Genomic DNA, 26,759 nt, shown 5'->3' with positions numbered 1-26,759 from the left:
CTGTTTACTTTGTTATATTCATTTTGTTATTCAATGAAAATATATCACCTTGATTTTGAACTAAATATACCTATAAAAAAATTGTTTTACGTCTATTTAGCTCTTACCTTGCTAATAATACATTTAATTGTTTTATAAATGAAAATAAATGTAAAATTTAATTTATAATATAAAAGGTATATTAGATTAATAAATTTAAATAACTTAAAAAAAGTAATTTAAATTACAAAATTCTAGTGATTGTTTTATTATGAATTAAGAATACCATTTTATGTCATTTTACATTTATCAGCTAGTTGAACCGCTAGTTTTACCAAACACTTTAACTAATTTATCAGCTATCAATCATCAGCTATAAGGTATCAGCTATCAGCTACAAGCTATCAGTCATCAGCTATCCGCTATTTTTAGAAAACAGAGCCTAACTAAATTTCAAAAATTGTGCATGTTTTTAAAAGATTGTGTCTGCATGTTTTAGTACGTCCCATGATACCCTGTCGTTTTGGTACTATATATACAGGTGTAAGGAGGTGATTAAATTGAAGAGTTTAAGAAAAATGCAAATAATCTTGAAAATTAGAAGGATAAAATGCATTTGACCCTAATTTTTATTTTTAGTTCATTTGAAATGATTATTTTTTTTCAATATTTATTCACTTGTCGTAATTTAATTTTTGAAAGGGACAAAGAAAACCTCGTCCTAGTAGCAGCAAAGATGTTGGTGGCAAGATCACACTACATATTCAACAGTCAAATATTTGAAAAGTTGGTGGAGACGTGGTTTTTGGCATCGCTTTGAGCAAAATTAACACTACTAGGTTTTTTTTACCAATATATTAATATTAGTTATATTTCGCTATCTTTTACATAATGTTTTAAGAATACATAAAATGATGTTGTATAAAAAAATAATCAACAAAATGGTACCTGTATCATCCATATCATAAGTGCATGTAACTAGTGTGCAAAGAAGGATGTTGGTGCTTATTTGTGAGTTCTGATTTAGTGTTCATTTCATAGACCCTATCGCATGGAAAGTTAGTTTTGGTTGGTTGAGGAATTTTCATTTCTTTTTACAAAAGAAAAGTTGGTTTGGTTGGTCCAAGAACGTTTGGTTGGTCTTGGTCACAACCTCAGTGAATGAGTCTTACTTTCCTAGTTTGAGACTACCAAATCTAACGGTCAAATATCACATTACACCCCCATTCATATTTTGTTGTTTGTCTTATTTTCTTCTACTCATTTTGAGATTACTACATCAATTCAAAGCTATTGATGGGAACATTCGGATTTGGCATTGCTCTGCCTCTACCATTGTGTCCCAAGCAGCCACATACAGGTACCATTTCTTCCCAATGTTGAATAAATATACATGTATATATATGATTGTATAATCTTATTTTCTACTACTTAACTGAAATTGTTTAATGCTTTTGACATATGATTAATGATTAAACATGTATCTTTTGCAAGTAATCGTATTTTGCTGATTCCTCATTTCAAATAGCATGTTGTTCCACTTTACTTGGGAGTTTTGACTACTTATTTTGATTGGAAATAGTTTTAAGATAGTGAGATATTTATTGTTTTTGAATTTTTCAGAGATTATGAACTTCAGAGTTTGTTTTGAGACCTGAGAATGAATGTGTTAGGCCAAAAGGGACGAAAGGTACATATCATTTCCATATTATAAATCACTCTTTGTAAGGTATAGTTAAAGTGAAATATTTTAGTGGTCCAACTGATTATGATTGATGGTGCCTATGAATTAAAACCAAATACTTACTGAACCTAGTTAGACATTTACATATCACATATCTTGATCTATCTGTTTTTGAATTTAGCTTCTTTTTTATTTTTGACAAAAAGATACCATATACTATTATCATACCATCTCATATGTAGCTTAAGCTTTGAGATGTTTCATATTGACATACATAATAGTATTATGTAGCTTGGCATATCTTTACATGGCATGCATATGTTTATTTTTCATACCATCTCCAATTAATGCAACCAATCAATTTGGGTTCTTAATTTATTTTCGTTGCCAATTTGGACCCACAACTCTACTAGGATATGATATTTTACAACATAAAACAGAGTATGTACACTTCAATAAAACTACCTTCCCTCATTCTAAACCAACACTTGAAATTGTATGACTAACTAGCTTAACCAAAATAAGCCATTGAAGAAGAAACATTGTTAATGCTAGTGTCCAACACAAAGCACCATGTCTCTATCTACTGAATCAGAAAACCATCCAACAAAGAGATTGCAAAAATATCTTGGGAATACCACACACAACTGAAGATGATCTAACCAAAAAGATTAATGATAAGTGTACGACCATTTGTTGACAACTTTTGTAACAATCTTCTTTTTCTCTCTTTTTATTGGTCAAAAATAATAGAGAGAGAAAAAGGAAGAGAGATAGTAAGAAGATAATGTGAGTATGAGAGAGAATCTTGTTCAAAAGTTGTCACAGAATGATTGTACAAATATCATCTCTCAACCAAAAATTATGCAAGAAAGAAGGTGTCAGCTCCATGCACCTTTCTCGTTCCACAACTATGAAGTACCGATACGTCTAAATAGCTCCGAATCGTATCTGATACGTATCGAAGGAGTATCCGAAATTTTTTAATTAAAAAATAAAAATAAAAAATTCCGATGCATCACCGACACGCCTAAGATACGTCTAACTGTTTAGCTTTCCTCTCCTTAATTACTATTTTCTAATTTAATGACCTCTCTCTACATTAATTGATTCATCTAAATTATGATGCACCCATTTAACTTCTAAGCATTTCTCAAGATTGGTTTATTTCCCCATAACTCTTTTAGGGTGCAAATTCAATTCACGATTGTGCATATTCACAATTACCAATTATTAAGTCTGAACAAACCACTATATAGAGGATACAAACAAGCCACTAGGAGTATCCACCTTTGAGAAAAGGGCAATAGAGCACTCCTTGAGCCAAACCTATAGAGTATCCGCCTTTGAAACATTACTTCTCTTGAGTTTGTGTGCTGATTTTATTTTAATTTCCATTTTATTTTTACTTTTTATATACGTATCTTAAACGTATAGTATTCTATATTTTTTAATGACTGCCGTATCGCCATATTCGATACACGTATCCCGTGCTTCAAAGTTCCACAAATATGTAAAGAAACTAAGACATCCCCTCCATGTTATGCTACAAGTATGTCATTCCATAAACAAAAGCTATATGTGCCACTTAACCTAAAGAGAAGTGTTGAACAACCTTAAATCTCTTACTGTGGTACTTCCCTCACTTCTACGCATCATCTCACTTCAACCAAGTGATTTTCTTCCCTCTTTAGTCCCACCTCTTAATATTAACAAAAAATTCTTAACATTCACTAACATCTTGAGGAAAGATAGATTGAAGATAAAGATTATTGACACAATATAATTAATAAAACTATATGGTCACCAAAGCTAACATACATATTACACCACGAAGAGAATTCACTATCGAGTTCCAAGTAGAAAACTTCATGAGATTCACACTTTCTGAAAGTACAAGGTTCGTAAAAGACTATTTATCCAATTAACACTTCAAAAATCAAGTCGCTTAACACTGCTTCCATTGCCCACATGTTCTTCACACATTCTCATTAATAATACCACTTTATTCATATAATTAGAGAAGCTAAATTCCCTTCGCCAAGAGAAATAGAAGAGGGGCTAATGGGTCCCCTTATTTCATATCTCTACTTGCTCCGTTGAAAATATCCTTAACCAATTTAGAAATAAGACTCCAAAAAAGACATATGTTAGAATATATGTCATCTACCTTGTGTTAAACTCAAATATCCTCACCATATAGTCGATAAATTTCCATTAATTTACTGAATTAACGACTGCTAAATTACCCTCGGATTCCTTTACTACAAGCTAAAGGACACATGTATTGATTTGAAAAGAAAACTCAAAAGCCTCATGCAACATTTAGCCAAAACCATGATCGAAACTCAAATCAAATCAATAATTTTGCTCACAAAATGATTAATTATAGTGTTTTTATGTCAAGTGTGAGTTATAAGTCTCATTAGATGTAAAAGCTTATGCCCAACAACATAATTTTCAGTATCCAAGTCACTTAGTAATTTTTTTTGCAGATTATAGCGACATTATATGCTTTTATACCCAAGGTTTGTTCTATTAACATAATACATAGTTATATTCTTGCAATTCTTGTGGAAATGTTTCCAAAAATTTAGCAATGTTTGTATTAAAGATATATAGCCTCCATAAAAAGAACTGCAAATCGGAAATTTTGTCTTTAACTAAAAACTATAATATGGAAAATGTTAACGAGTGCTCTGGGGCATTCTTTAAGAACTATATGTAAAACATATTTATAAAAATACATGTAATCAGTGCATTGAAAATTGAAATGTTTAACTTTTTTAAAGACTAATTGCTTATTTTAATATGCTTAAAGAGTGCCTCGGGGGCACTTGTTAACAAGACCCCTATACTATATCACAATTTCATTAACTCGTCTACATTTTCTTTTTTAAGAGATGGAGTGATTGTCCTAAAAAAAACATGGAGTGAGTCTAGTCTAAATAGTTTGCTAAAAATTAAAGAAGGTTTTATACACTTTTTCTTTTGTTAAGTAGTCTAGTGGCTAGTATTCCATACTTTTAAGGTGAATAAATGGAGAATTCAAGTTTCGAACCTCCAGTCCCAACAAATATAATGCAATATCTCTTCCAACTGAATTATGTTCGCAGGACCATTTTATACACTGTTATCGATCATTTATGTATGAATAAATAATTATTTTGTACGTGCTTCTTTAACAATATATTGTGCTTTTGTGCATGCAGCTATAGAAGGATCCATTGGCGCGACCTTTATGCACGTGAATATATTTACACACCATCAAAACTACTTCATTTTTTTTTATGAAATGAATATACCACCATAACAAATGCACAAGCGACAACGAGAAATCATTCTCTATAAGAACAAGACTTGTCACGAATGCAATCGTTTGCTGCTTTCTGTTATCAGGTAAACATAACATTTGCCCATCTCTAGAGGAAATTGTTGGAAACAATAGTTAGAAATTTAAGAATTTTGTGTGCGGATAGGATCATATATCATATCATAAAATGTTGTAATTAGTCCCAGTGAGTATAACTCAGTTGACAGGAATATGAATTGTTATATGCAGGGTTGGGGTTCGAACCCCGGACATCCAACTTATTTACTTTAAAAAAGGTGAATTCTAACTACTAGATTACTTGACAAAAAACAATAAAATAAATGTTCTAATCATGCATTTGAATTGTGGTGACCCGTAATAAGAGATGAACAATAAATACAATGTCTATGGTAAATAACATTTTTTCAAAAGAAAATATATGATTACTCTTTATGTGGATTTTTCTTGATTTATATATAAATTCGTGCTTTTGTTTTTCGAACAAATATTGATTTATGGAATTAGTTACTATATATTGATAGTATAAATAGATTTTACAAAGATATTTGACTATATTTCATTTCACTACATTCTTAAAGGTTTAGTAATTTTAATAAAAAAAAAAAAAAACTACATATTAAAATGTGAGGAAATAGTAAATATAATTCAAATTAATTATTTAAAAAGAAATTGGTATATCAATATCATTATCAAACTCTTGATTTGTCACATTATATCTTTATCGTTGAATCAGCATAAAAGATAAAAGATAAATGCGTTTTTTTATCGTTGAGTCACATTATATCTTTTGTAATTTGTATTATTTATGTTGTATATATGTTGAGGGTAAACTTTGTCAAACACCACAATAAAATTCTTTTTGCCCGTACTTTTATCTTTTACATGTACCTTTTCCATCTAATTATGCTCATTCATTGTAGTTAGTAACAAGAAAAAAGGTAATTTTTAAATGTCAGTTTCATATGTCCTATATAGATTCCATGTACAACACTAACTATGTTGTATTTGCTCTTCTTGTTGGTCAGGGATACGTAATTGCTTTAAATTAAATTGAACTATATTATAAACGATGACATCTTTAATTTGATGATGACAACATAATCCGATTTGTCTAACAGCTGCATTATATTTTTTATTTTGGTGTTACGTTCATAGTAATAAGTTGTTAAGGCCACAAAAAATCTTTGTTCGCCCAGGTGGAAATACTAGTAGATTACATATATATGCTGAAAGAAATACATCAATATATTTTTAAGATATATTTTGACGTACACCATTTATTCAAAGATCCACTATTATAAAAACAATGCATGAAGAAATACAGTAATAAAACATCTGAATCCAAAGTGGATCATTGCATAAAGAAACAAAAAGTAAGAGAGTGAAATAATTATGTGTAAAGAAAATTATCATGAGTAAATATTTAATTGGTTTTTTTATTTATATTTTTTGATAAAAATACTTAACTATTGGTGTTATATATATATACATAAAAAAATCAACCAGAGCAAGCTGCAGATGTTAATCAGCATGAAATGACGACACCAAATTCGATATATATATACCTGCGAGCGATTAAAGTACAATTAAAATGCAATGCGTGATAAAATACACACACATATTACATATGTCTATGTAATAATATCATATATGAATTTGATTTGATGAAGTAAAATGTTAAAGAAGCATGCAGTGAGTACACATATTTATTGAGAAAAACGAAAATGCTAAGAAGCTTTCCCGTCTTGGTTTTGGGTGAAATTATGAGTAGATGTCATCATGAGTGGCGGCGATTCCCACAGAGCTGGTGGTGCAGCAGATAAGATCAAAGGATCATTCTCTGATCTGTGTGCAGCAAATGCATCGTCGTTGATCAATGAATCCAGAAATGAAGTAAACACATCATCACCGCCGTAATTGTTATTACCATTGTCGTCTCCATAATCCCCTCTGTTGTTGTTGGTAAGCACATGATGATTATCCATTGCAGAAACATCATTAACCAAGTTACCACAACCCTGAGCTTGTTGTGTTTGAGAGGGATCAGGTTCATTGTTAGTGATAGTAATTGGATGATGATGATCAGAAGAAGATGGTGCAAAAAAAGGAGTACTTGTTTGGTGATTAGTATTTGGGATTATTGAAGAAGAAGAAGATGGGTTATTAAGAGGCTTGTGAGTTCTGGGATCAATCCCTTGGTTAATAAGTTTCTTGCTGAGATGTGTGTTCCAATAATTTTTAATCTCATTATCGGTTCTTCCTGGAATTCTCCCAGCTATCAATGACCACCTGAATGAATCATATATATATATAAATCATTCAATTAATAATTTAATTTTGATTTTTATCAATTAAATATACAACCCAAACCCTAAGTTGAATAAATGAAACCCTATATAAGATCAGGAATAATGATTATGTAAACCTGTTGCCGAGAAGACGGTGGAGGCGGAGGATGAGATCTTCTTCATCAGGAGCGATCTGACCGCGTTTGACGGATGGACGAAGATAATTCATCCAACGGAGACGACAGCTTTTGCCGCAACGGAGAAGACCAGCTCGTTTGGGAAGAGTTCTCCAACGACCTTCACCTTCTTTTTTGATGTATTCTGATAAAACTTCATCTTCTTCTACAGTCCACGGTCCTCTCTTCAACCCTACTTTACTGCAACAAGGTGTAGTTGTTGTTGTCTTCTGTTTTTTGTTTGGATTTGAATTTGAATTTGAATTTGTTGTTTCTGATTTGTCTTGATCTGTTGATGAAGATAGATTCATCATCGATAACAATTTCAATATGGATTTTTTTGCTTAATATATGCAAAATTAAAGAGACTGAGGAGAAGTACAATTTGTGTAAGGTAAGTGCAGAGGGTTCAGTTCAGTAACACACTTTCTCTCTCTTATCCCGATTCGGGAGAGAGATTCTATTTTACTTTCATTTCATATTGCTTTTCAGCACAGCTAACATCCACGCGCTAACCCTCCACCCTGAGATCCACGTCTCTCTCTAACTCTCACTACCAGCCGCACCTGTCTTTTTCTCTTACAAAATTTGTTTTATCATGATTTTTTTTTTCTTCTTTACATAAATACATACAACCCCCTATTGATAGTATACTTTCATACATTAAATTAAAAAAATCAGTTGTATTTATTAAATATATATAATTAGCATTTCATTTGTTGTTTAACTATGATCTCAAGTTTTCTTTTTGGTTACATGGCTAAACAAATAACAAAAATAAAAGAAGCGATGTAAGAACATTGACCACATCAATCTTAAAGAGATTTAGAAGACCTTTCGAAGAATATGAATAGAGAAAGAGATCACTATCTAAAAAGGTTTCGAACTTGATTATATAATCGTCATACCGATTTCTTTTAGGAAGAGTATGGCAAATTGAGACATTTTGTTGCACAATGAGCTCTAGAGTGTCTCAAAGCTAATAAATAGTATTGGAGTAAATAGTCAATTTCCTCCCTGAAATTGTAAGTTTCATCAATTACCCATCTGAAATTAACAAAACTTCAATTACCCCCCTGAAATTTCACAATGTTAGTCAATTTATCCCCTCCGTCAAATTTTTCTGTTAGTGAACATGACATTTTGCAAATACCCCCTGAAATTTTGCACTTATGTGCAAAATGCCCCCCAAACTTAAAAATTTATATTATTTTTTTCTTAAAAACAAACAATTAATAGTTAAATATTAAAGCTAACTATTAATTTTGGAATTTGGGAAAACTACATGCATATATACATCAAAATAGGCTCCAAAATAGAAAAAAATATGTATTTTTTAAAGTGGCAATAATGGGATGATTTCTGGATTAATATTGGGGGTTGTGTAGTTTAAATGGTTTGAGCAAATTGTTGAAGGAGTTGGAGGAGTTAAAAGACTAAGATGGTGAAGGAGAAAATATAAATTTAAATCTGATTATTAATTTGTTTATAAACCTCTAAAAATAATAATTTGTCTATTAGAAATAACCATTATTGTCACTTTAAAAATACATATTTTTTCGTATTTTGATGTATATATGTATGTAGTTTTTCCAAACTCCAAAATTAATAGTTAGCATTAATATTTAACTATTAATTGATTGTTTTTAAGAAAAAAATAATATAAATTTTTAAATTTGGGGGGCATTTGCACATAAGTGCAAAACTTCAGGGGGGTATTTGCAAAATGTCATGTTTACTAACAGAAAAATTTGACGGAGGGGGTAAATTGATTAACATTGTGAAATTTCAGAGGGGGTAATTAAAATTTTGTTAATTTTAAGGGATAATTGATGAAACTTACAATTTCAATGGGGAAATTGACTCGATTGTATTGTGTTACATATTCGTTTTCAGAGGAAATACCAAAATATTGCGTTACATGACGATATCATTTTTGTTCTTTCTTACGGAGAAGAATAACGGCTTGTGTTCCGTCAGCTTCATGCATGTCAGGTGATTAATACAAGCCATTATACTGTCAGCCAAACTATCTAATCACGGAGTTGATTTTACTAAAGTCTTGACACTGACTCTTCGGCCAAGGCCCAAGACAAGTCACCCTTCAAAAATAAAATAATATAGGTCACTCTTTTAGTACTTTTGTCATTAACATATCAACTAGATTAAGCATATTTGGTTAGAGAAAAATTGATATTGAATAAGTTGATCATGTATAATTCATTGTGGTGAAAATTGAATTAGAGATAAAATGATTTAAGTTAAATATATTTATGTAAAAGTGAATTGAACAATAAATTTGAGTGTAAAAATTAATTTTAAAATAAGAAGTTACAATTTTAAACTTCAAGTATAATCAATTTTAATTTTAAAGACAAACACAATTATAATTTGGAGATAAATATGGCAAAATCAACTTTATGGTTTATATCTAGAATCAATTTCGCCTCCTCCAAAAAATAAAACCAAAATAAACTAAAGTGTCTTTTAAGAAAGTTAGAGAAAATTTCTTGGTATTTTAAAATAAACCAAAATATTCTAAAATAAATGACTTATTTCATTTTTCAATACAACATTGATTTTTTTTCTTTTCAATTATACATTTTAATTAATATTCCACTTTATATTTATTAAAAAATAAATTATGATAATGATGAATGTATCAATACTAATCAAGGGCATTTAAAACTATTTTTTTTATCTCTTTTGCTTATACATTTTTTAAAAAGGTTTTGCTAGAAGACACCTTTTTTGAAAGTGTCTTTTAGCAAGTTATCCTATTGGCATTTGCTAATAGACACCAACTAATTTTTATGAAGGTGTTTTTTAGCAAAGTTATAACTAAAAAGTGGATATCACACCTTGATTTGTGGCTTGCTAAAGACACCTCTAAAAGGTGTTTTCTAGCAAAACCCTTTTTTAAATATATGTGAAATAATCAAATGATTGAGTAATTTTAGGATGGAGGGGGTACTACAAAATATTAAAAAATGCTAACATGTGTCCATGATAAGAAATTCGAAAAAGGCCCTTAAAGCATAAGATAAGAAAATTATGCATTCAAAGTTAAATTTTTACATTTAAATTTTATATTGTACCCTTAAATCATAAGTTAGTATGATCCATATAAATAAATTGAGTGGCTAGCTATGGACTGCATGGGTGGCTTTAGCAACTTTATAAAGTCTAGCATTTATTAGTTGTTTATCACATACACGGTGCATTTAATTGGATTTGGTGTTAGAGTTTAGAGTACAGCTAATTAACCCTAGTATTGTTTTTTCTTTAAAAAAAATCCAAGTATTGTTTTTAATAAATGTTCATGTGTAATATTGCATCTGTTAAAGTAATTAAAAATATTCACCAAAAAAAAAAAGCAATTAAAAATAATAATTTTTTATTAAAAATTAATTATTTATTAAAAAGTTATATATTTAATATATCATGTATAAATCTGTATATGATAGAAAAACTCTTTTAATATATCTCAAAATATATTCGCATCGATTTTTCAAAAGGTATGTTAACTGATGTTTTTAAGACATTAGTTACAAGAAATTGGAAAATGTTGACCAAAAAGAAAAGGAAACTGGAAAATGTATCAAAAAGGAGCTCTTTTATACTTGAATTTGATGATATAACAATATTTTTACAATATTTATTTCCTTTAATAGATTCCAGAAGCATTTGTTGACATTTCCTCTTTAGAGTCCGTTTGGTTCAACGGAGGGGAGGGGAGGGGAGGGGTTTTAATGAAGGGCCTGGAAGAAGAAGAAAAAAAAAACTTTGTCATTTGGTACTGTTCATCCTTTTTAGTTTGTAGGGCCTGGTTGAATTTGTTTAATTTCTTTTTGAGGTGGCTTTTATTTATTGTACTTGCTACTAGTTCCTACAAATTTGAACTGCTTACCGACAAAAAAAGTAATTTAATTCGGGAGCAAGAGTAATTTAATAATCAACATGTATGAATTATGCCAGTTGTTTTGATTTGCATCTTCATGTTAAATTTCTTCAGGCATTACACGGATCTTTTGGGACCATATAAACTCATTACCTAACAAAATTTGTAGCAGTGTTTGCCAAGGTATATAATAATTTCATGAATAAATTTGGCTCTTGTATTATTCAGAGGGGGGGCTAGTGGGTTGAGCCTACATGACAATGTAGTTATTATGCGCACAGAATACATAACAATGCCATGTCCCTAAAAGATCGTACGTTCAAGTTCAATAATAGAACCATATCTTGGGGATGGTTTGTTCGTAAAGGATGGGGTATAAACTTCCCAAGTGGTTTACATGTCCTCTGAACTTTCTTGTTGGTATACATGTCCTATAACATGGTTGAAAGCTTGTTAATTGTATTGTTGATGTATCAAGTTGGAGTATCTCTTGCAGTCGGTTTGAATAGTTTTTGCTTATCAAAAAAATTACCATGTACCACCCAACACTAGCCATTATCAACACCACTGAAATATTGTGATTAATGTGATAGATTTTAAGACTAAAAATTTAAATAAATCCTTTTGTTTTGAAAATTGAGATAAAAATATTTCTAAACTATATTGGAAAACAACTCTATATCATGCAGACATATTTTGTTTAATGTTTTCAATCTCACAAAGCGTTTAACTTTAAAAACACTAGCAAAATATCAAAAATTAGGATGACTATTTGAAAACCTTATAATGTTTGGATTCATAATGACATTGGCAGAATCACTTTGTAACTTCTATAAAATCATGATGTCATCGTAATTTCGTCTATATCACTATCAATTCAAAGATACATATAATTTAATTATGTTATACTTATATAAACTCAACAACTAGTTGTAACTGATTAGTGAGAGGGTAGAAAATCATAGCAGCAGGAAGACATAATAAGATAGGAGACGCTCAAACGCCATTTTTGTGTTTTAAATTGAAAAAATCCCTAAAGTACCCCAAGCAAAAAGCTCTAATATCTTCTTTTTTTATATATATAAATGCTCCAAGATCTTTTTTTTTAAGGGATAAACAAAGCTCAAACATCTTTTTTGTTATATAAATGCTCCAACATCCTCTCTTTTTTTTGAAAATGTTAACTTATGCTACAGGTTAATGAATCAAATATGAAAATAGTTTATTGGAATGTGTGCATTATATTTAATTTTAAATTTTTTAATGAATTGAATGCACACAATTTTAGAGAATAGTTCTTTTTTAGGTTTCTTAACATATGGCTCAAGGGCACAGGTTAACACTACCTTTTTTTTATTTTATTTTTAGGAATAAACCTCTAACATTTTTTTAAAGCTCTATCATCTTGTAAGTAGGGCTGAACATAGGCCGGTTTCGGTCGGAATTCGGGCTCAAAATCCGAAACCGAATCAACCGACGGTTGAAACACTACCAACCGTTCCCGTCCGTTTTGAGTTTTCGGTTTGGCGGGTGGTTAGTATCGGGTTTGAGAGTAAAAAATCGATACAAAAACCTTACAGATCCAGAAAGTTAACATAAAAAACTTAACAGATTTGAATGCAAATGTTCGCTTATAAATGGTTGAGATTCATTGTTTTGTTCAGTATTGCTTGGATTTTGTGGTGAAACCACGTAGGAAATAATGTTTGGGAGAGAAGATGAAGCATGGTTCAGCAAAAAGGAAGGGCAAGAACACACCATACTGAGTTAGCAGAATTAGTAGTTTTGTTTGCTATTTGAAGGTTAGAGGTGATGATTTTATTGAAAAATTAAAGGGATGATGATTTCTGTAAAACGAGACAAATGAATGGATTGAGGAGAGAAACAAAGTTTTCAATTTCAAAAGAAGCAGCTGTGCGGCTGTGTTGTTTTAGTGAAATGAATTAGGTTTTCTTCAGCTTCCCTTTAACTTATGGTTATATATGATGGGCCTTATCTAGAAATGGGCTTTCATCCATATTGAAGCTGTGTGAATCGGACGGCTACGGTTTTCATTGGGCTGAATCTGCCCACCCGAACCGAACCACTACTAACCGAATAAACCCATGATTTCGAACCCGTTCAACCCGGTTTAACCAGTTAACCCGACCGATGCGGTTTGGGCCGGTTTGTCAGAATCTTGTCCAGCCCTACTTGTAAGGGCTTTAATGGAGGCAAACTTATCTCATTCCGTGCAACGCTGATTTATACGCTGCCAAGGCAGCGGCCGCTAAATTGTTCCACTTTTGCACATCCTATAGTGGGGAGTGGGGACCACTACACTGTTTTGACACATTTACAGGCAACGCTTACTTTATTTTCATACTTAGCACTCGTTTGGTTACGTGGTGGGGAACCGTAATCGTGAATTTAGAAATCTTAGAAGTGAGTTTGTTAAAAAATTGGTGTTTGGATAACTATTTTTAAAATTGAGTCTGGCATGTAAAAGCGATTCCAACCAAAGCTGGTATTTGTAGCTTTTGGGAACATGGTGGGAATTGATTGCAATTTATTTATTATTTTATGAGTGGATGCCCTCAGTTTTACATAAATATCCTTTCTATTGTGCCGTTTCACTAAACTAATTATCTAGGAGCTGCAATATTGTTTTTTCATGTAGATCATAAATTGTACTAAAACAATAAATTGCTAATTAGAAAAAATTACCGATATATTTTGTAAGATTAAACTCAGTCTTATTTATTTTGACGTTGTACATGATAAAAGCCTAACTATTTTTATTATGGATTTCTTAATAATTTAAATTCACATTTTTCATTGACGTTTTTATCATATCAACCCTTAATATATGATTTCAATAATCTATGAATAATTTTGTCAAAATAATTTTATAAACAACTTATTTTTTTATAATTATAAAATATTAAATTTAATGATACAAATTAAATTTGAATAATTATATAAAATTGAAATGAAATCTAATTGTATTTTAAATACTTATAATTATAATGAAACCCATTTTGGTAATTATACATGTAAAATCAATTTTGATTCAAACTATCCAAACAACATACATTACTAAGAATCACTTTCATATTAATGCATCCAAACATAAATTAATTTCACTCAACTCACTTTTGATCCGAATCAATTCATTCACAATCAATTCTATCAAAATTAATTTTTATCACAGCAGAAACAAACACACACTTACATTTAGGCCCCGTTTGGATTGGCTTATTTTGAGCTTATGTGGGCTTATCTACTCCCATAAGCCTTTTTAAAGGTGTTTGGGTAAATAAATAAAAATAGCTTATCATAGTTTCATAAGCTGCTTATGTCATATTTTAATAAGCCTAAATTTTCAGCTTACCCTCTGGCTTAACAAGGAGCTTATGAATTTATGTAACCTCCTTCGATTCTCTCTGGAACCACTTTTTCAAAACATATATTTTAATTATAATATTTTTTGAAGGAATATTTTAATTATAATGTTAGTTATCTTTGGCGGTGCATCAGTAACGAAATTACTATATACTTATCTTACTAAAGTAACAAACGTAACAAAGATTTTTTTTTTTTAAGAAGATTTTTTTTTTTTGTTACGTAATAAAATGAAACTGAATAAAAAAACAAATTTAACTTGTCTTTTTTGGGTAACAAACTGCACGCTAATATCAATATATATGATATGTTTATTTACACCTCTAATGTTAATTTTATCTTATATGAATATTGATATTTTTTTTAAGGACAAATATTGATTATACTATATATATATATATATATATATATATATATATATATATATATATATATATATATATATAATTATAATTAATATGTTATAATATTGTTTTTTTTACGCCTTGATTAATTTTATCAAAAAAAATCTTGATGATTGTGGTTCAATTCTTTGATTTTTTTGTTAAATTAAAAATATTTAAAATTTGGATAATTGCTTATGTAATGTCACATCCAAACACTTCAATTTATGTAAGTACTTTTTAGTGTACATATCCAAACATAAATAGCTTATCAAGTATAAGAGCTTATGATATAAGCTCTAATGTCATAAGCACTAATGCTATAAGCATCTATATAAGCTGTTTATCCAAACGGGGCCTTAATAACGTAAAATAACAAATTTGCTGTCACACCCAAATAAGTCGTCTATCTATAAGTTGATGAAAGATGACGTTCCCAAGAAATTGATGACAAGGATTGAAAACATCTCTTGCAGTTGACAATCATAGTATCTTGCCCCGGATCCCACCAATGAGTAAACTCAGTGGAACCGATGACTTTTTTTTTTAAACTTCAAGAAGTGAAATAATTTTCCAATGCTTCTCTATGACGTGCATAAACTGAACCAAGATACACAAAATTCGGATATCACAGCTAAACCTAAAGTCATTGCCCACGGATACATTAAAATCATCAATTGGACATAAAGGAAAGGCTTATTACCTAGAGATATAGGGGAGGGGGAAGGATAGCATAGGTTGGTTGTATCTGCTTCAAAATTCATGAGCATAATAAAATGGATGTTGTTTCACACAGTCTGCACAAACTCTGGCTGAACACACCCTATGCCTTAGCCCTGAGAATGAAGAGATAAAAGTTAAAACAGCTTCACTATTAACATGAAAATAACTAGATCATGTAGTATCATATATTTCATAAATTCAACCGATAACAGCATGCCACCAGAGCCTACAGTAATAGACCACGGGGATCAATTCCTTGCCCATCCCCAACATACAAAACCAACATGGAAAGAACGAGAAAGCATTTTATAGCAGAGGATTTGATACAGTAGCTAGTATTATTTTTTTGGTAACCTCACAGATGTTTTTCATTTCCAATAGTTAAATTTTCCATCTGCATGATATGAAAAGCAAATGTACAGTGGCTATCTGGTGAGAACGAGCTCGTAGCATTTGGTTTATAATGTGGGAGTTGACGATGACTGATAGGGATGATAATTGATACTGAACACACCAGAAAACAGATGGGGTCGTTACAGATTATGTTCCTTCTCAGAACTTTCCACATTACTAAAGAGAAGGGCAAGAGAAACAACTTACACGGGTGCTATAATTAATAATTTGCTTTCAAACTTATGTAAAAATGACAATCATGATTCCATGTCAAATCACAGTTAAAAAAATCTAGCTACCCAAAGAATTTCAAAGTCAATATAGGATAGCCTTTGTTTTTTCAAGAGAGAGCCACAAAAGAATGGAAAACAAAAGTTGTGGGAAAGAATATCCTCCTGAATAAAGGGGCACAATAATCAATCTCACAAATACAAGAGTGGCTTAATGCTTAATAAAATAGCAAATATCATAATTTTTATATCAAATGCTTTTAGTTTTAGTAGACCAACTAACCTTTCAATGTAGCAGTCGTCCTCTGTATTAACAAGAATGGCATCACCGGCTACAATGTGAGGGGGGACCTGGAAGATGTTGATCATATGGACAAACAAGACATAAGCACTAGGCCTTACCAACAACAGATATTGAATCGTTATTTGAAGTCAAAGGGAAAGAATTTATAACAGAGATACCACCATATTTATTATCTTTTAAAAATTAATTCGCTAGTCATGTTAATTTTGTTGAAACACATGTGAATATTGTAAATATGTGAATAATATCTTGCAAGTACATCGATTATGATATTTTGAGTTTCTTATAATTATTTCATTGTGTCACTTTAGAATACCAATGCAACATTTATTATTTTTTTTCCATTATTATACCCTTATTTATTGAATTTCATCTAACTTAACTACTCCACTAACTACAATTAATAAGGGTGTTTTAGTAAATGATATTAATTTTACCATTGAAATCAACACAATTAATCATTTCCTTAATAATCGTGCACAAAACCTTAAACGACTATTATTTAGAGACGGAGGGAGTAGTTCAGAGTTCCAACACTGCGACGAATAGATTTAGTTATGTGTCTCTCATTTTTCTCTTCGCATTACATGATATCATTCAAAGCCCAAGACGAGCCAAACACATCGCATACTTATCAGGTGGACTCACTACCATCCTGTAAAAGTTTTTTCCAGAAAATTATATTTCAACTCCAGGCTGGGAACTTTTCAGCCTTGGGTCAGATGGTAAGATAACTAGTAGTAGCGGAATACATAAACTTCCTGGGATTCAAAAATGCTGATCCAATGTTGTTCATTGCATTATTGAGGGGATAATAATATAGTTATAAAATAACTAATGCATATTCTTATTGATTGACACAATTTTAGAATTTTGCCAAAATTATATCATGGATACAATAAAGGATATATATTTGAAAGAAAATAGTTATAGACATCTTAACTAATCATATTTCACTAAGATTTAGTTAGGTATCCCCCTAAAATGAGCGTAAAATTTCAGGGATTGGATTTTTATAATTTCACATATTAAACTCCTCAAATTATATTTGTCTCATTTTTAAGAAGACGCTAAACTGATCCCGTGTGTAATAAGTATCTTAAGCTCCTCAAATTATATTCGTCTCATTTTTAAGGAGACGCTAAACTGATCCCGTGTGTAATAAGTATCATGCAAGAAACTGCTACAGTCTCTGACTTTTGAAAAGAAAAAAAAAAAGTCTCAAATAATCGTAACTTTTGCATGACATAATAATAAAATTTCCATGATTAGTTGCACATCTGAGTAATTTTTTTACGAATTACTTATGCTACTGAATAAACAAAGAAGGAAAAATGAAATAATCATTTGACTTACTTCGATTGTAGGACCATTGTCCAGTGTTACCTTTTTATTCCTTAAAACAAAAAGGAAAGAAAAAATCAGTACATGATTAAATTGAATGGAAATTATAGAGATACTGTTATACTCCATCTCAGAAATTGACTTCGTCTTTGCTATCATGCTATGTTTAATATTTGTTAGATTCAAACTGATAGTAAGCAAAATTCTATTGATGCAGAAACATAAAATTAGTCGGACACATTAAAAAATAACCAGCATCCTCCCACAAATTGAGAACTACACATGCCAAGAAATATCACAAGTGTGAGACTTTAAAGTTTAATATATAACTAGGAATATGGGGTAAGAACGCAAACAATTTAAGTACTACTCTCTAATCTAATCATTTGGACAGCATTACTTAGTAGGTCAAATATTAATGACTAGATACAGATTCAAAGGTTGTGTCTCAGATTTCTCTCTCGCATGACATGTATGTTATGTACAACTCAGTCAAGCTCTACAACAGTGGGAAACTTGTTCATGCACTGCAAAGCAGCTACTTTACTATCTTTAAGGACAATTCCTTTCCCATAAGTTTACTTTAGGATAGGAAAAAGTTCTTAACTTATATTCAATCACTTGCTCATGGATGTCTTAATGGAGTTACCATTACCAACAAACAATCAGATCAAAGAGATTGGGAAATTAGACGGCCCTTCCATGTACAAGGTTTTCTTTAATGTTTTAGAGTTTGTCTCAATTACAAATCTCCAACCAGACTAATGTGGGAAAAAAACTTCCTTCCTCTGCCTGTTCTCTTTTCTTGATTTCAAAATTTTCATCTCCTACACCAAGTAGAGATCTACAGTAATGTTGACAACAAAAGACTCTTCAACTTTCAAGTCAGTTCTCAAAATTGATGAAGACTGCAGCTCCAGTTGACATTGTGAACCATAATATAACATATGATAATGTGAATGACAGCAACGTATCACTACACATATTACATAACGATGGATGATGTAGGACTGCCACAAGTTTTAGTCAGGATCATGGGCATGGCTAAGAAACCAAAGGAAAGGAATGTTTCTTGACAAAGGACAATGATTTACAAACACAATAATCAATGAAGATCTCAGAATTTATAGAAATTGGCAGAAAATGAGAATAAGAGAGATAAAAGACCATGAATAATATTATCCTCTGCATATTTGTGTGATCCAGTAGAGAAAGCACTAACGTTCTAACGCGAATTATATTAAACTAGACTCTTAATCCTAATTGTTTAAGGAAAATGTAACTTCGGAGAAGAGATTATATTGTTTTTTTGCTCAAGAGTCATACATTGCTAGAATATAAAGCATAGTTGGTTAAGCAGTGTTAATATTTATGTAAATAATATATTTTGTTTATAGTAATATTAAGTAATTAAGATAGAAACAATATCGTAATTATTATGTAATTAATACTGAGATTGCAGAAACAACCACTCTACTGCAATTAGGGAAAAATACAAAGGAGGAAATAACATGATTCAGGGCTGAATCAAATGATTTGGATCTTATCCTATACTCAAATCTATTGGATATTTTGATTCTTATCCTAAGTCAAACTATCTTTCCTAACTGTTCCAAGTCTTGACAGGATGTGAAATTGAAGAAAACACTCACACGATCATATTATTCCTTGGGCATCAAAATTTGTGGAATAGAAGCTACACTGACCTCATTAAGGTGGGCATTCAGTGCTGCAGGGAATCTTTCACTCCTTGGGCATATCTTTATGAGGGGATCCAAATTTTATGATATATTTTGGCTGCCATTCAACTTTTTTGGGAATTTTTTCTTTCTGTTCCTTACCAAGTTTTATCCTAATGTTTGATGAATGTGCTGTTTATAACTTTGGCAGCAACTGTGAGTAAATTCGTAACTTTACAGCCTATAAATTTCCATTTCCACAGAAAAGTCCCAGCTATGAAGCTGATGATGATACTTTTAACTATCATTCGCAAACTGCATGCTTGGGAATGTCCTATGACTGGGAAACATAGTTGGTCTCCTGTATCAACATAAGAAACTTTTATTCCTGCTCACTCTTCCACGATGTTAAAGACATTTCTAATAATACCATATACGACCTAAGGAGAGGGCACATAAGCCCGCAAAAATATGTGACATTTTTTAACTAATAAGAGAGTGATTTGTAACTTAAAGACAATTCGTTGGCATATTTCATCAAAAAATATTCAAAGGCATTCACAACAAGAGGAAGGAAAAGAAATGCAAAGGTACAGGATCAAGTACTTTTTTTTATATCCAGTAATGGAGAAAAATATGTACCTTGGAGTGGCTGCAATCACCTCCTTGACAGTACATATTACACGTTTTGGAACTGTTGCAGATATAGGTTTGTCATCGTAAAATTGTACCTTAACTTTCATTTCATCTGGCAAACGGGCAACAATATAATAATTAATTGGTAATAGTTCTATTACAAATCATATTCATGAAATAAAAGTTTGCTACTCGATGACTACCAGAGGGTAAAATAAAACACAACATTACAGTTTGCTAATCATATTTATGAACATAGGAAAAATCACAGTAAGAAGGTAGAACAAGGTCGGAGGGGGGTACAAGCCTTGAAGACAAAAAAAAAAGGTTATCCCATAAGTGCAGAATGACAGAGAAAAGCTACAAATGCAGAATGACACCATATACATAACAGAAGAGAACGCTATACTGACTAGAATAAAGCTTGAATTGTTACGCAACATCAGTCATGAATGCATCAGATAAATAAACCCACGGAGGAGATACTTAGACTTAAGCAGCTATGAGAAGGAGATACAACACTGACCACCTAATCAGCTAGAGTAAACTACAAATGAGAAAGGTTAAGTAGAAATGAAAATTCAGGGAAATACTCGGGCACCAGTCATGACATTGATTATGTAGGGAATTCACAGTAACACATAGCAATAACAATATCAGAACTGATGCAAAACTAGAAAATGATTGGTAACGAGCTAGTAGTTTATTGAGACAAGGATGCTGAGTATGACCATTAAGTGCAGTTGAAAATGTCTTAATTTTCCACATAATAGCTGATAGGAATCTCTAAAGATTCTTAATTTTAACAGTAAAAGAATAGTGATCAAGAGTAAAATTTAACACACCTTGTATGTATAAACAATTCTTGCCAAACAACTCTTTGGAAACTTCAATTTGATCCAACGTATCAGTGCTGAGCAAAAATAAATGGAGAAACCGCGTTAAATAGCTATGCTCCCCAAGAGTTTCTTGTACGCGACAGCATAGAATGACATACCGACAGCGAAACAGGATGAAAGATGTAGGAACTCACTCCATTAATACTACAGTACCATCTTGATCCGTGCACATGTACATGAAATTCTTTTCCTGAATATAGGCCTCTGCAACAATTTGAGAATTGTAAGCACGGAAAAGGATACTGGTCAGCTATCAGCAGGTGTGAAATGTCCTAGCATGCCACTAATCAGAAAGAGAACAAATTGTCCCAAATCTTATCATTCAAATTAAAAGATGTAATTGTAGAATATGTATAAATGTATAGCCTTCATACAAATTCATTTGGATCCACAGAACGGAGGCACACGCTGTTACAAACCCCAAAACAAAGCCCAAAACGTTGCGAAAGATTTCATTTGAGCACACCAAATAAAACAGACAGAAAAAACACTACTGTATTGAATAACTGAATCACAGACAAAGAATAAAGAAGGGAATACTTTCAACTTTCAAGGGTTTCCCACTCAGTAAAAGGCTTTCCATTTTACAACCAATACCCTACTTTGTTTAACAAACTAACAAATCTACCATCCTTTCTTCCCCACTCTCCTGTTATTTAATCTAAATTTCTAAACCCAGCAGTCTTAACTGCCCAACCACTTCACTTCATAACTATTCTAACTAACTACTATTAGTGACCCAATAATATGTCTTCTGTTTTTTGTTTCCCTAGGAAGAATGACTCAACCTAAACAAATTAAAGAATCCTGGCCATATTATCAAGAACTAAATAAAAAATCTCAACACCGATACACAAAATACATGATGTTATGCTGTTGATAAATTTGTAAATGAATGCAGGGACATACTTTCGAACTCATCATCAGTGGCAATTCTTTGTGATACCTTGGTTCCCTGGATAATGTCAAGAAGTTCCACCTATCATCATCAGAAAGAGCTACAATTGTCAGTTATGCATGGAGTTGAGAGTCTACAAGTTATAAGTTACAATAAACAACTATATCCAATACCAATAGCATAAATATGCATAGGCAGTTGGACAAACCAAGCAAAATGAGATTGCATTTAATCATTTGCCGTTCCACAGTTGGCAAATTAAAATGGATTGACAAATGCCACTGTCCAAATATCACAAAGCCTATTTTTGGATAATACCATGTTAAACACAAATAAGACTGGTAAGTTAGAATAAAACCTAAATCAACACTCTCTTAAAAAAATCATTACTTGATCAAATTAAACAATATAATCCTTTGAGATCATGTATCAATATCTATGTTAAAGGTACGAAAAATTGTGTATTCATCAGTTATTAGTTGATCCTAATCCTTCAATAAGACTGCTTCATGGAAAACTGTTTTCCTATGAATCATGTGTTGCAAAAATACATCTCTAACATTTCGCCATTTCGGTCAAGCCAGTAAATCTAGTAATCTACAACTAAAACTTTCCTACCAAAGGGAGAGGTGGATTACAAAATCTAGCATGGCATATTTTGCAACAAGAAGTTGGTTCTATGTGTCAAGTATGCAGCGCAGAAGGCACAGATTTACCGATAGAGAGAGCAATTACCAAAGATATAAATTCAAAGACTCAGAGAGCAAATGGCCAAAATACCAAGTCAGTGTCTTGTTACAACGCACACACACAATAACCAAATATGTTAATGAAAAAAGGAAATATTTTAAAACATGAGAGGCCGTGCCCCTGCAAGTATTTTACCTGAAATAAAATGCAGAAAATAAGAAAATACATTTTTCCTTTAAATTTATGGCAAAAAGGCCTCTCATAGGTCAAATAAAAGCCATCGTAAATATATAAAATAGTAATAATTCTTTTAAAATATAACTTGCACGTTAATATTCAGTATTCACTTGGCTAATTTTGTATTAAAGGCAATGTACATTTATGCACACATCACAGCATTACATTTCAAACTCTAATAGTAATGGATGAAAAACCAAGGCCCCGTTTGAATATACGGCTTAATTTGCAACTTAGCGCTTATGATAAGCTATTTTTATAACAAAAGATAAAGTAAAGTTAAATTATTTTCATATAAGCTATAAACTATTTTCATAAGCTATTTTGTAGAGAGCTGAAAACAGGTGTTTATGTCAATAGATAACCTCAAATAAAGGTTGGATTAGCTTATTTGAGCTTATTTACTGAAATAGGTTCTGTGATACTGTATGGGAGAACTTAAGAAAACAGCTTATGACAATTTTCAAAGCTTTTTTCAACTTATTTTCATAAGTGCTCTGATATACTCATAAAAACAACCTATAGCATATACAAAAACAATTTCTTTATTTTATCTTTTGCTATAGAAATAGCTTATGTGAACTTATACGTAAGCACTTATCATGATAGGTCAATCCAAACAGGCAGCAGATAACATCTGTGAGCTGATAAATAATGATTGGGAACATGTAAAATCTTGAATAGAAAAAAGAAAGAAAAAAAACCTTCAGTGTGGCTTTTCCTCGTCCTTCATGAGAATGATCTACTTTAAGAACCTGAACAAGTTCACAATATAAAAATAAAAAATAAAAAAAAAAAAGTCTTCAATAACAACATTGAATGAATGAATAGAAACTGATAACAACTCGTCAAGAAATGAATTATTACCTCGTAAATGCGCCCTGGAATTAAGCCATAAAATTTGTGAGTAAGAAGAAAATAACTAAATACGCGTAAGAAATTGATCAAATGAACAATCAAATACGAAATTTCAATTGAATGATAATAGAAAAAGCAAAGTAACCTTGTTTTCCGATCTTTTTTCCGACTCTGATCTGCAGTGAAAAATGTAAAAAAGTATAAGAATCGGTAAAGATTTAAAAACAGTGAAAGGTGAAGGTGATGCGATGCGTACATCAGAACCAACGATTTTGTTTCCACGTCGTTGAATGATGGACCATGGAGTGGTGAAGGAGTTGGTGGCGGTGGAAGAATGTGGTAATGAGTTTAGCGGAGAGGAATAAGAATGAAATTTGAATGATGAGAGTGTAAAGAGAGATTTGAAGTTGGAATTGTAGAGGAGTTTCAGTTTCTGCTTCATTGCAGCTTGCATTTTCTCACTCGAGCTCGCGCCGGAATAACACAAAAACCCTGGGTACCAAGTACGCACGCACGCACTTCTTAACAGATCGATGGAATATGAATATTATGACAATTTTGTGATTGAGCTAACGGTCTAAACTGTGATTTAAGTTTGAAGTTTGTAATAAGATTGATGTTATTTTTGTCGCATTCAAATTCTCTAAATTTCAGGTTTGTAATAAACTAATACTCTAACTTATTTTGATCATGCTTTAGTCATTATGTCACATTATTGTCGCATGTCACAGCATCTTATCTAATTATTTTCAAGGTTATTATTGTTTTTACATGTCATCCGGCTCTTAAATATTTTTGTTGACTAAAGTGGATTCAAAACCCCCGTTGTTAGGATGAATACTCTTATTGCAAGAGTTTGACTTGGAAATTCGAGATAAGAAGTGAGCAGAGAATGTAGTGGTGGATCACCTCTCGAGGTTGGAAAATAAAGAGTTGACCACGAAAGACAAAACTATTGTAGCAGAGTTCCCAAATGAACAGTTATTCGCTATCAGTGGAAGGTCATGGTTTGCAGACATAACAAATTTCAAAGCAGGGAACTTGATCCCCAACAATCTGTCGCAACAACATAAGAAGAACTTCTTAAAGATAAATGTGTGGTTGTGTAATGAAATGAATCAAATCGTTTAGAGAATGAACAACATATTTATAGGAAGAAAAAAAAATATCGTAAACCCTACAACGTTGCCAATAAAGTCAACAATTGTATGCATTTTTTATAAGATGAACAGTCATATATGAGATCGTGTGTGAGAACGTAAGAAGGGACATATATATTGATTCATACAACACCAAGCCAATTACCAAAAACACTATCCAATTTTTTTGTTACAAATCCACTAACAAGAAACTAATTGTCAAAATCATCTAAAAAACACTCATATAGCACGGTGGTTGAAATTTTCCAACCATGCCTTCATCATCTCAAAATCAAAACACCAATTGCATGAATTTAATTGAACTCTCTCTCTCTCTCTCTCTCTCTCTATATATATATATATATATATATATATCTTGTTATCCATTTTCGGTTTCAATTTACATTTTTTCCCAATCCAAGGCAAGAAGAAGCAAATAGTTTGTTTAAAGAACATAAAATTGAAATGAGTGAGGAAATTATGGGGTGAGTTCTAAATTGGTAGGAAATCGAAACTTAGTCACCGACACGGTGGTGTTAAGCTGCGATGAGGTTAAGAATCGATGGTGGGTCCAGATTCTGCAAGCTTCTTCTTAACTGGGTTCCGAGGACTATTATGTTTGAGGCGTCGAAACTGGTGGTGGAAGGGGGGACGACGACCCTTTGATGGTAAAATGTTGGAGGTGCCAAAATGGATGGTGGAAGATGAGGAGAATAACAAAGCTTTAAAGGAGGAAGGAAGAAGGCTTCAAAGGAGGAAGAAAGGAGAATCATTAACTTGAGATATGTGTCTGTGACTTTGAGAAGAGGAGCAGAGATTTGAGTTTGATTTAAGTGGTGGTGGATGACGGGGGAATAAGGGAGAGGGAGGATAATAGGAAGATGAAAGATTTAAAGGGTATTTTTGCAATTTCACGTTTGTTTGAAAGCCTCAAGGGTGTTTTGGTATGTTCCCACCATCTTTTATTGAGTCAACGAGCCACTTAACCATATTTTAGTCGTCGTTGTTATTTTTTTATTGATACTCAATGAGATTGTGGTTATCTCTTTTACATGAATCCTCAATGACTTCTTCCTTTTATAAAGTTATTTATAATTTATTATTTAACGAATCGTTGCAATCCTAAAAAAAAACAATCGTTGTAACAAAACACTCACCATACAAAAAAAAAACACACACGCTACATCAATTTTCTTTCTTATTTGTAAGTGACACAAATCATCACTCAAACTATAAAGCTCTTGACCCGACAATCAATTGCTGCGTCATTTTAGTTAGTTTATCTTTGTTTTATTTTTGAAAAAACACTAAAAGTTAAAAGATTTTACGCACCAATTAAACAAAAGATCGTTGACTAGTTAAACTGGTTTGAGCTAAAAGATTAAAAAAGTTAAATTGTTAAAGGTTCAAGTTTTAACAAGAAAAAATATTAACATAACAATTAACATATTATCGTACGGTTAAAAATGATAATTAACTGCAATCGGTTCCATAATTCGACACTTAACTGCCGATGAACATTTCAGTAAATTATTCGTGTGACACAACTTTATACAATGTGTCAACAACAATTATGAATAAATACACGATATACAAATAC

The 26,759-nt window shown here is 31.5% G+C and overlaps 2 protein-coding genes and 1 long non-coding RNA gene across 8 annotated transcripts; 1 reads left to right on the top strand and 2 right to left on the bottom strand.

The window, feature by feature from the left end:
* Positions 1-1,055: 1,055 nt before the first annotated feature.
* On the top strand, positions 1,056-11,976 carry LOC112419920 (uncharacterized). 3 transcript variants are annotated; one of them, XR_005645237.1, is made up of 4 exons: positions 1,056-1,339; positions 1,603-1,669; positions 4,876-5,062; positions 11,477-11,976. It is a non-coding gene; the product is annotated as an uncharacterized lncRNA (long non-coding RNA). The 3 variants fall into 3 exon arrangements; XR_005645236.1 differs by lacking the exon at positions 11,477-11,976 and adding an exon at positions 5,226-5,609; XR_003010026.2 differs by lacking the exon at positions 11,477-11,976 and having other exon boundaries at positions 1,062-1,339; positions 4,876-5,219.
* LOC11427010 (transcription repressor MYB5) lies at positions 6,519-7,920 on the bottom strand. Its single transcript, XM_003601561.4, has 2 exons — positions 7,423-7,920; positions 6,519-7,286 (listed from the first exon to the last, which is right to left on the bottom strand). The coding sequence occupies exons 1-2, from the start codon at positions 7,773-7,775 to the stop codon at positions 6,725-6,727; spliced, it is 915 nt and encodes a 304-aa protein (XP_003601609.3). The 5' UTR covers positions 7,776-7,920; the 3' UTR covers positions 6,519-6,724.
* A 3,421-nt stretch (positions 11,977-15,397) lies between the features above and the next one.
* On the bottom strand, positions 15,398-24,601 carry LOC11437357 (elongation factor P). 4 transcript variants are annotated; one of them, XR_003009954.2, is made up of 12 exons: positions 24,277-24,601; positions 24,166-24,196; positions 24,030-24,043; positions 23,867-23,917; positions 22,247-22,316; positions 21,472-21,541; positions 21,284-21,351; positions 20,445-20,550; positions 19,830-20,163; positions 18,136-18,175; positions 16,759-16,826; positions 15,398-15,965 (listed from the first exon to the last, which is right to left on the bottom strand). XR_003009954.2 is itself a non-coding variant. In XM_003601560.4 (11 exons), the coding sequence occupies exons 1-11, from the start codon at positions 24,472-24,474 to the stop codon at positions 15,953-15,955; spliced, it is 729 nt and encodes a 242-aa protein (XP_003601608.1). In that variant the 5' UTR covers positions 24,475-24,596; the 3' UTR covers positions 15,398-15,952. The 4 variants fall into 4 exon arrangements, 2 of the variants coding, with proteins under 2 accessions (XP_003601608.1, XP_024633743.1); XR_003009953.2 differs by lacking the exon at positions 19,830-20,163 and having other exon boundaries at positions 15,398-15,729; positions 15,833-15,965; positions 24,277-24,596; XM_003601560.4 differs by lacking the exon at positions 19,830-20,163 and having other exon boundaries at positions 24,277-24,596.
* Positions 24,602-26,759: the final 2,158 nt, after the last annotated feature.

Source organism: Medicago truncatula, chromosome 3, assembly GCF_003473485.1.
Source record: "Medicago truncatula cultivar Jemalong A17 chromosome 3, MtrunA17r5.0-ANR, whole genome shotgun sequence".
Lineage (NCBI taxonomy): Eukaryota > Viridiplantae > Streptophyta > Magnoliopsida > Fabales > Fabaceae > Medicago > Medicago truncatula.
Note: the sequence above shows the minus strand (reverse complement) of the source record. Positions and strands in the feature narration are given on the sequence as shown.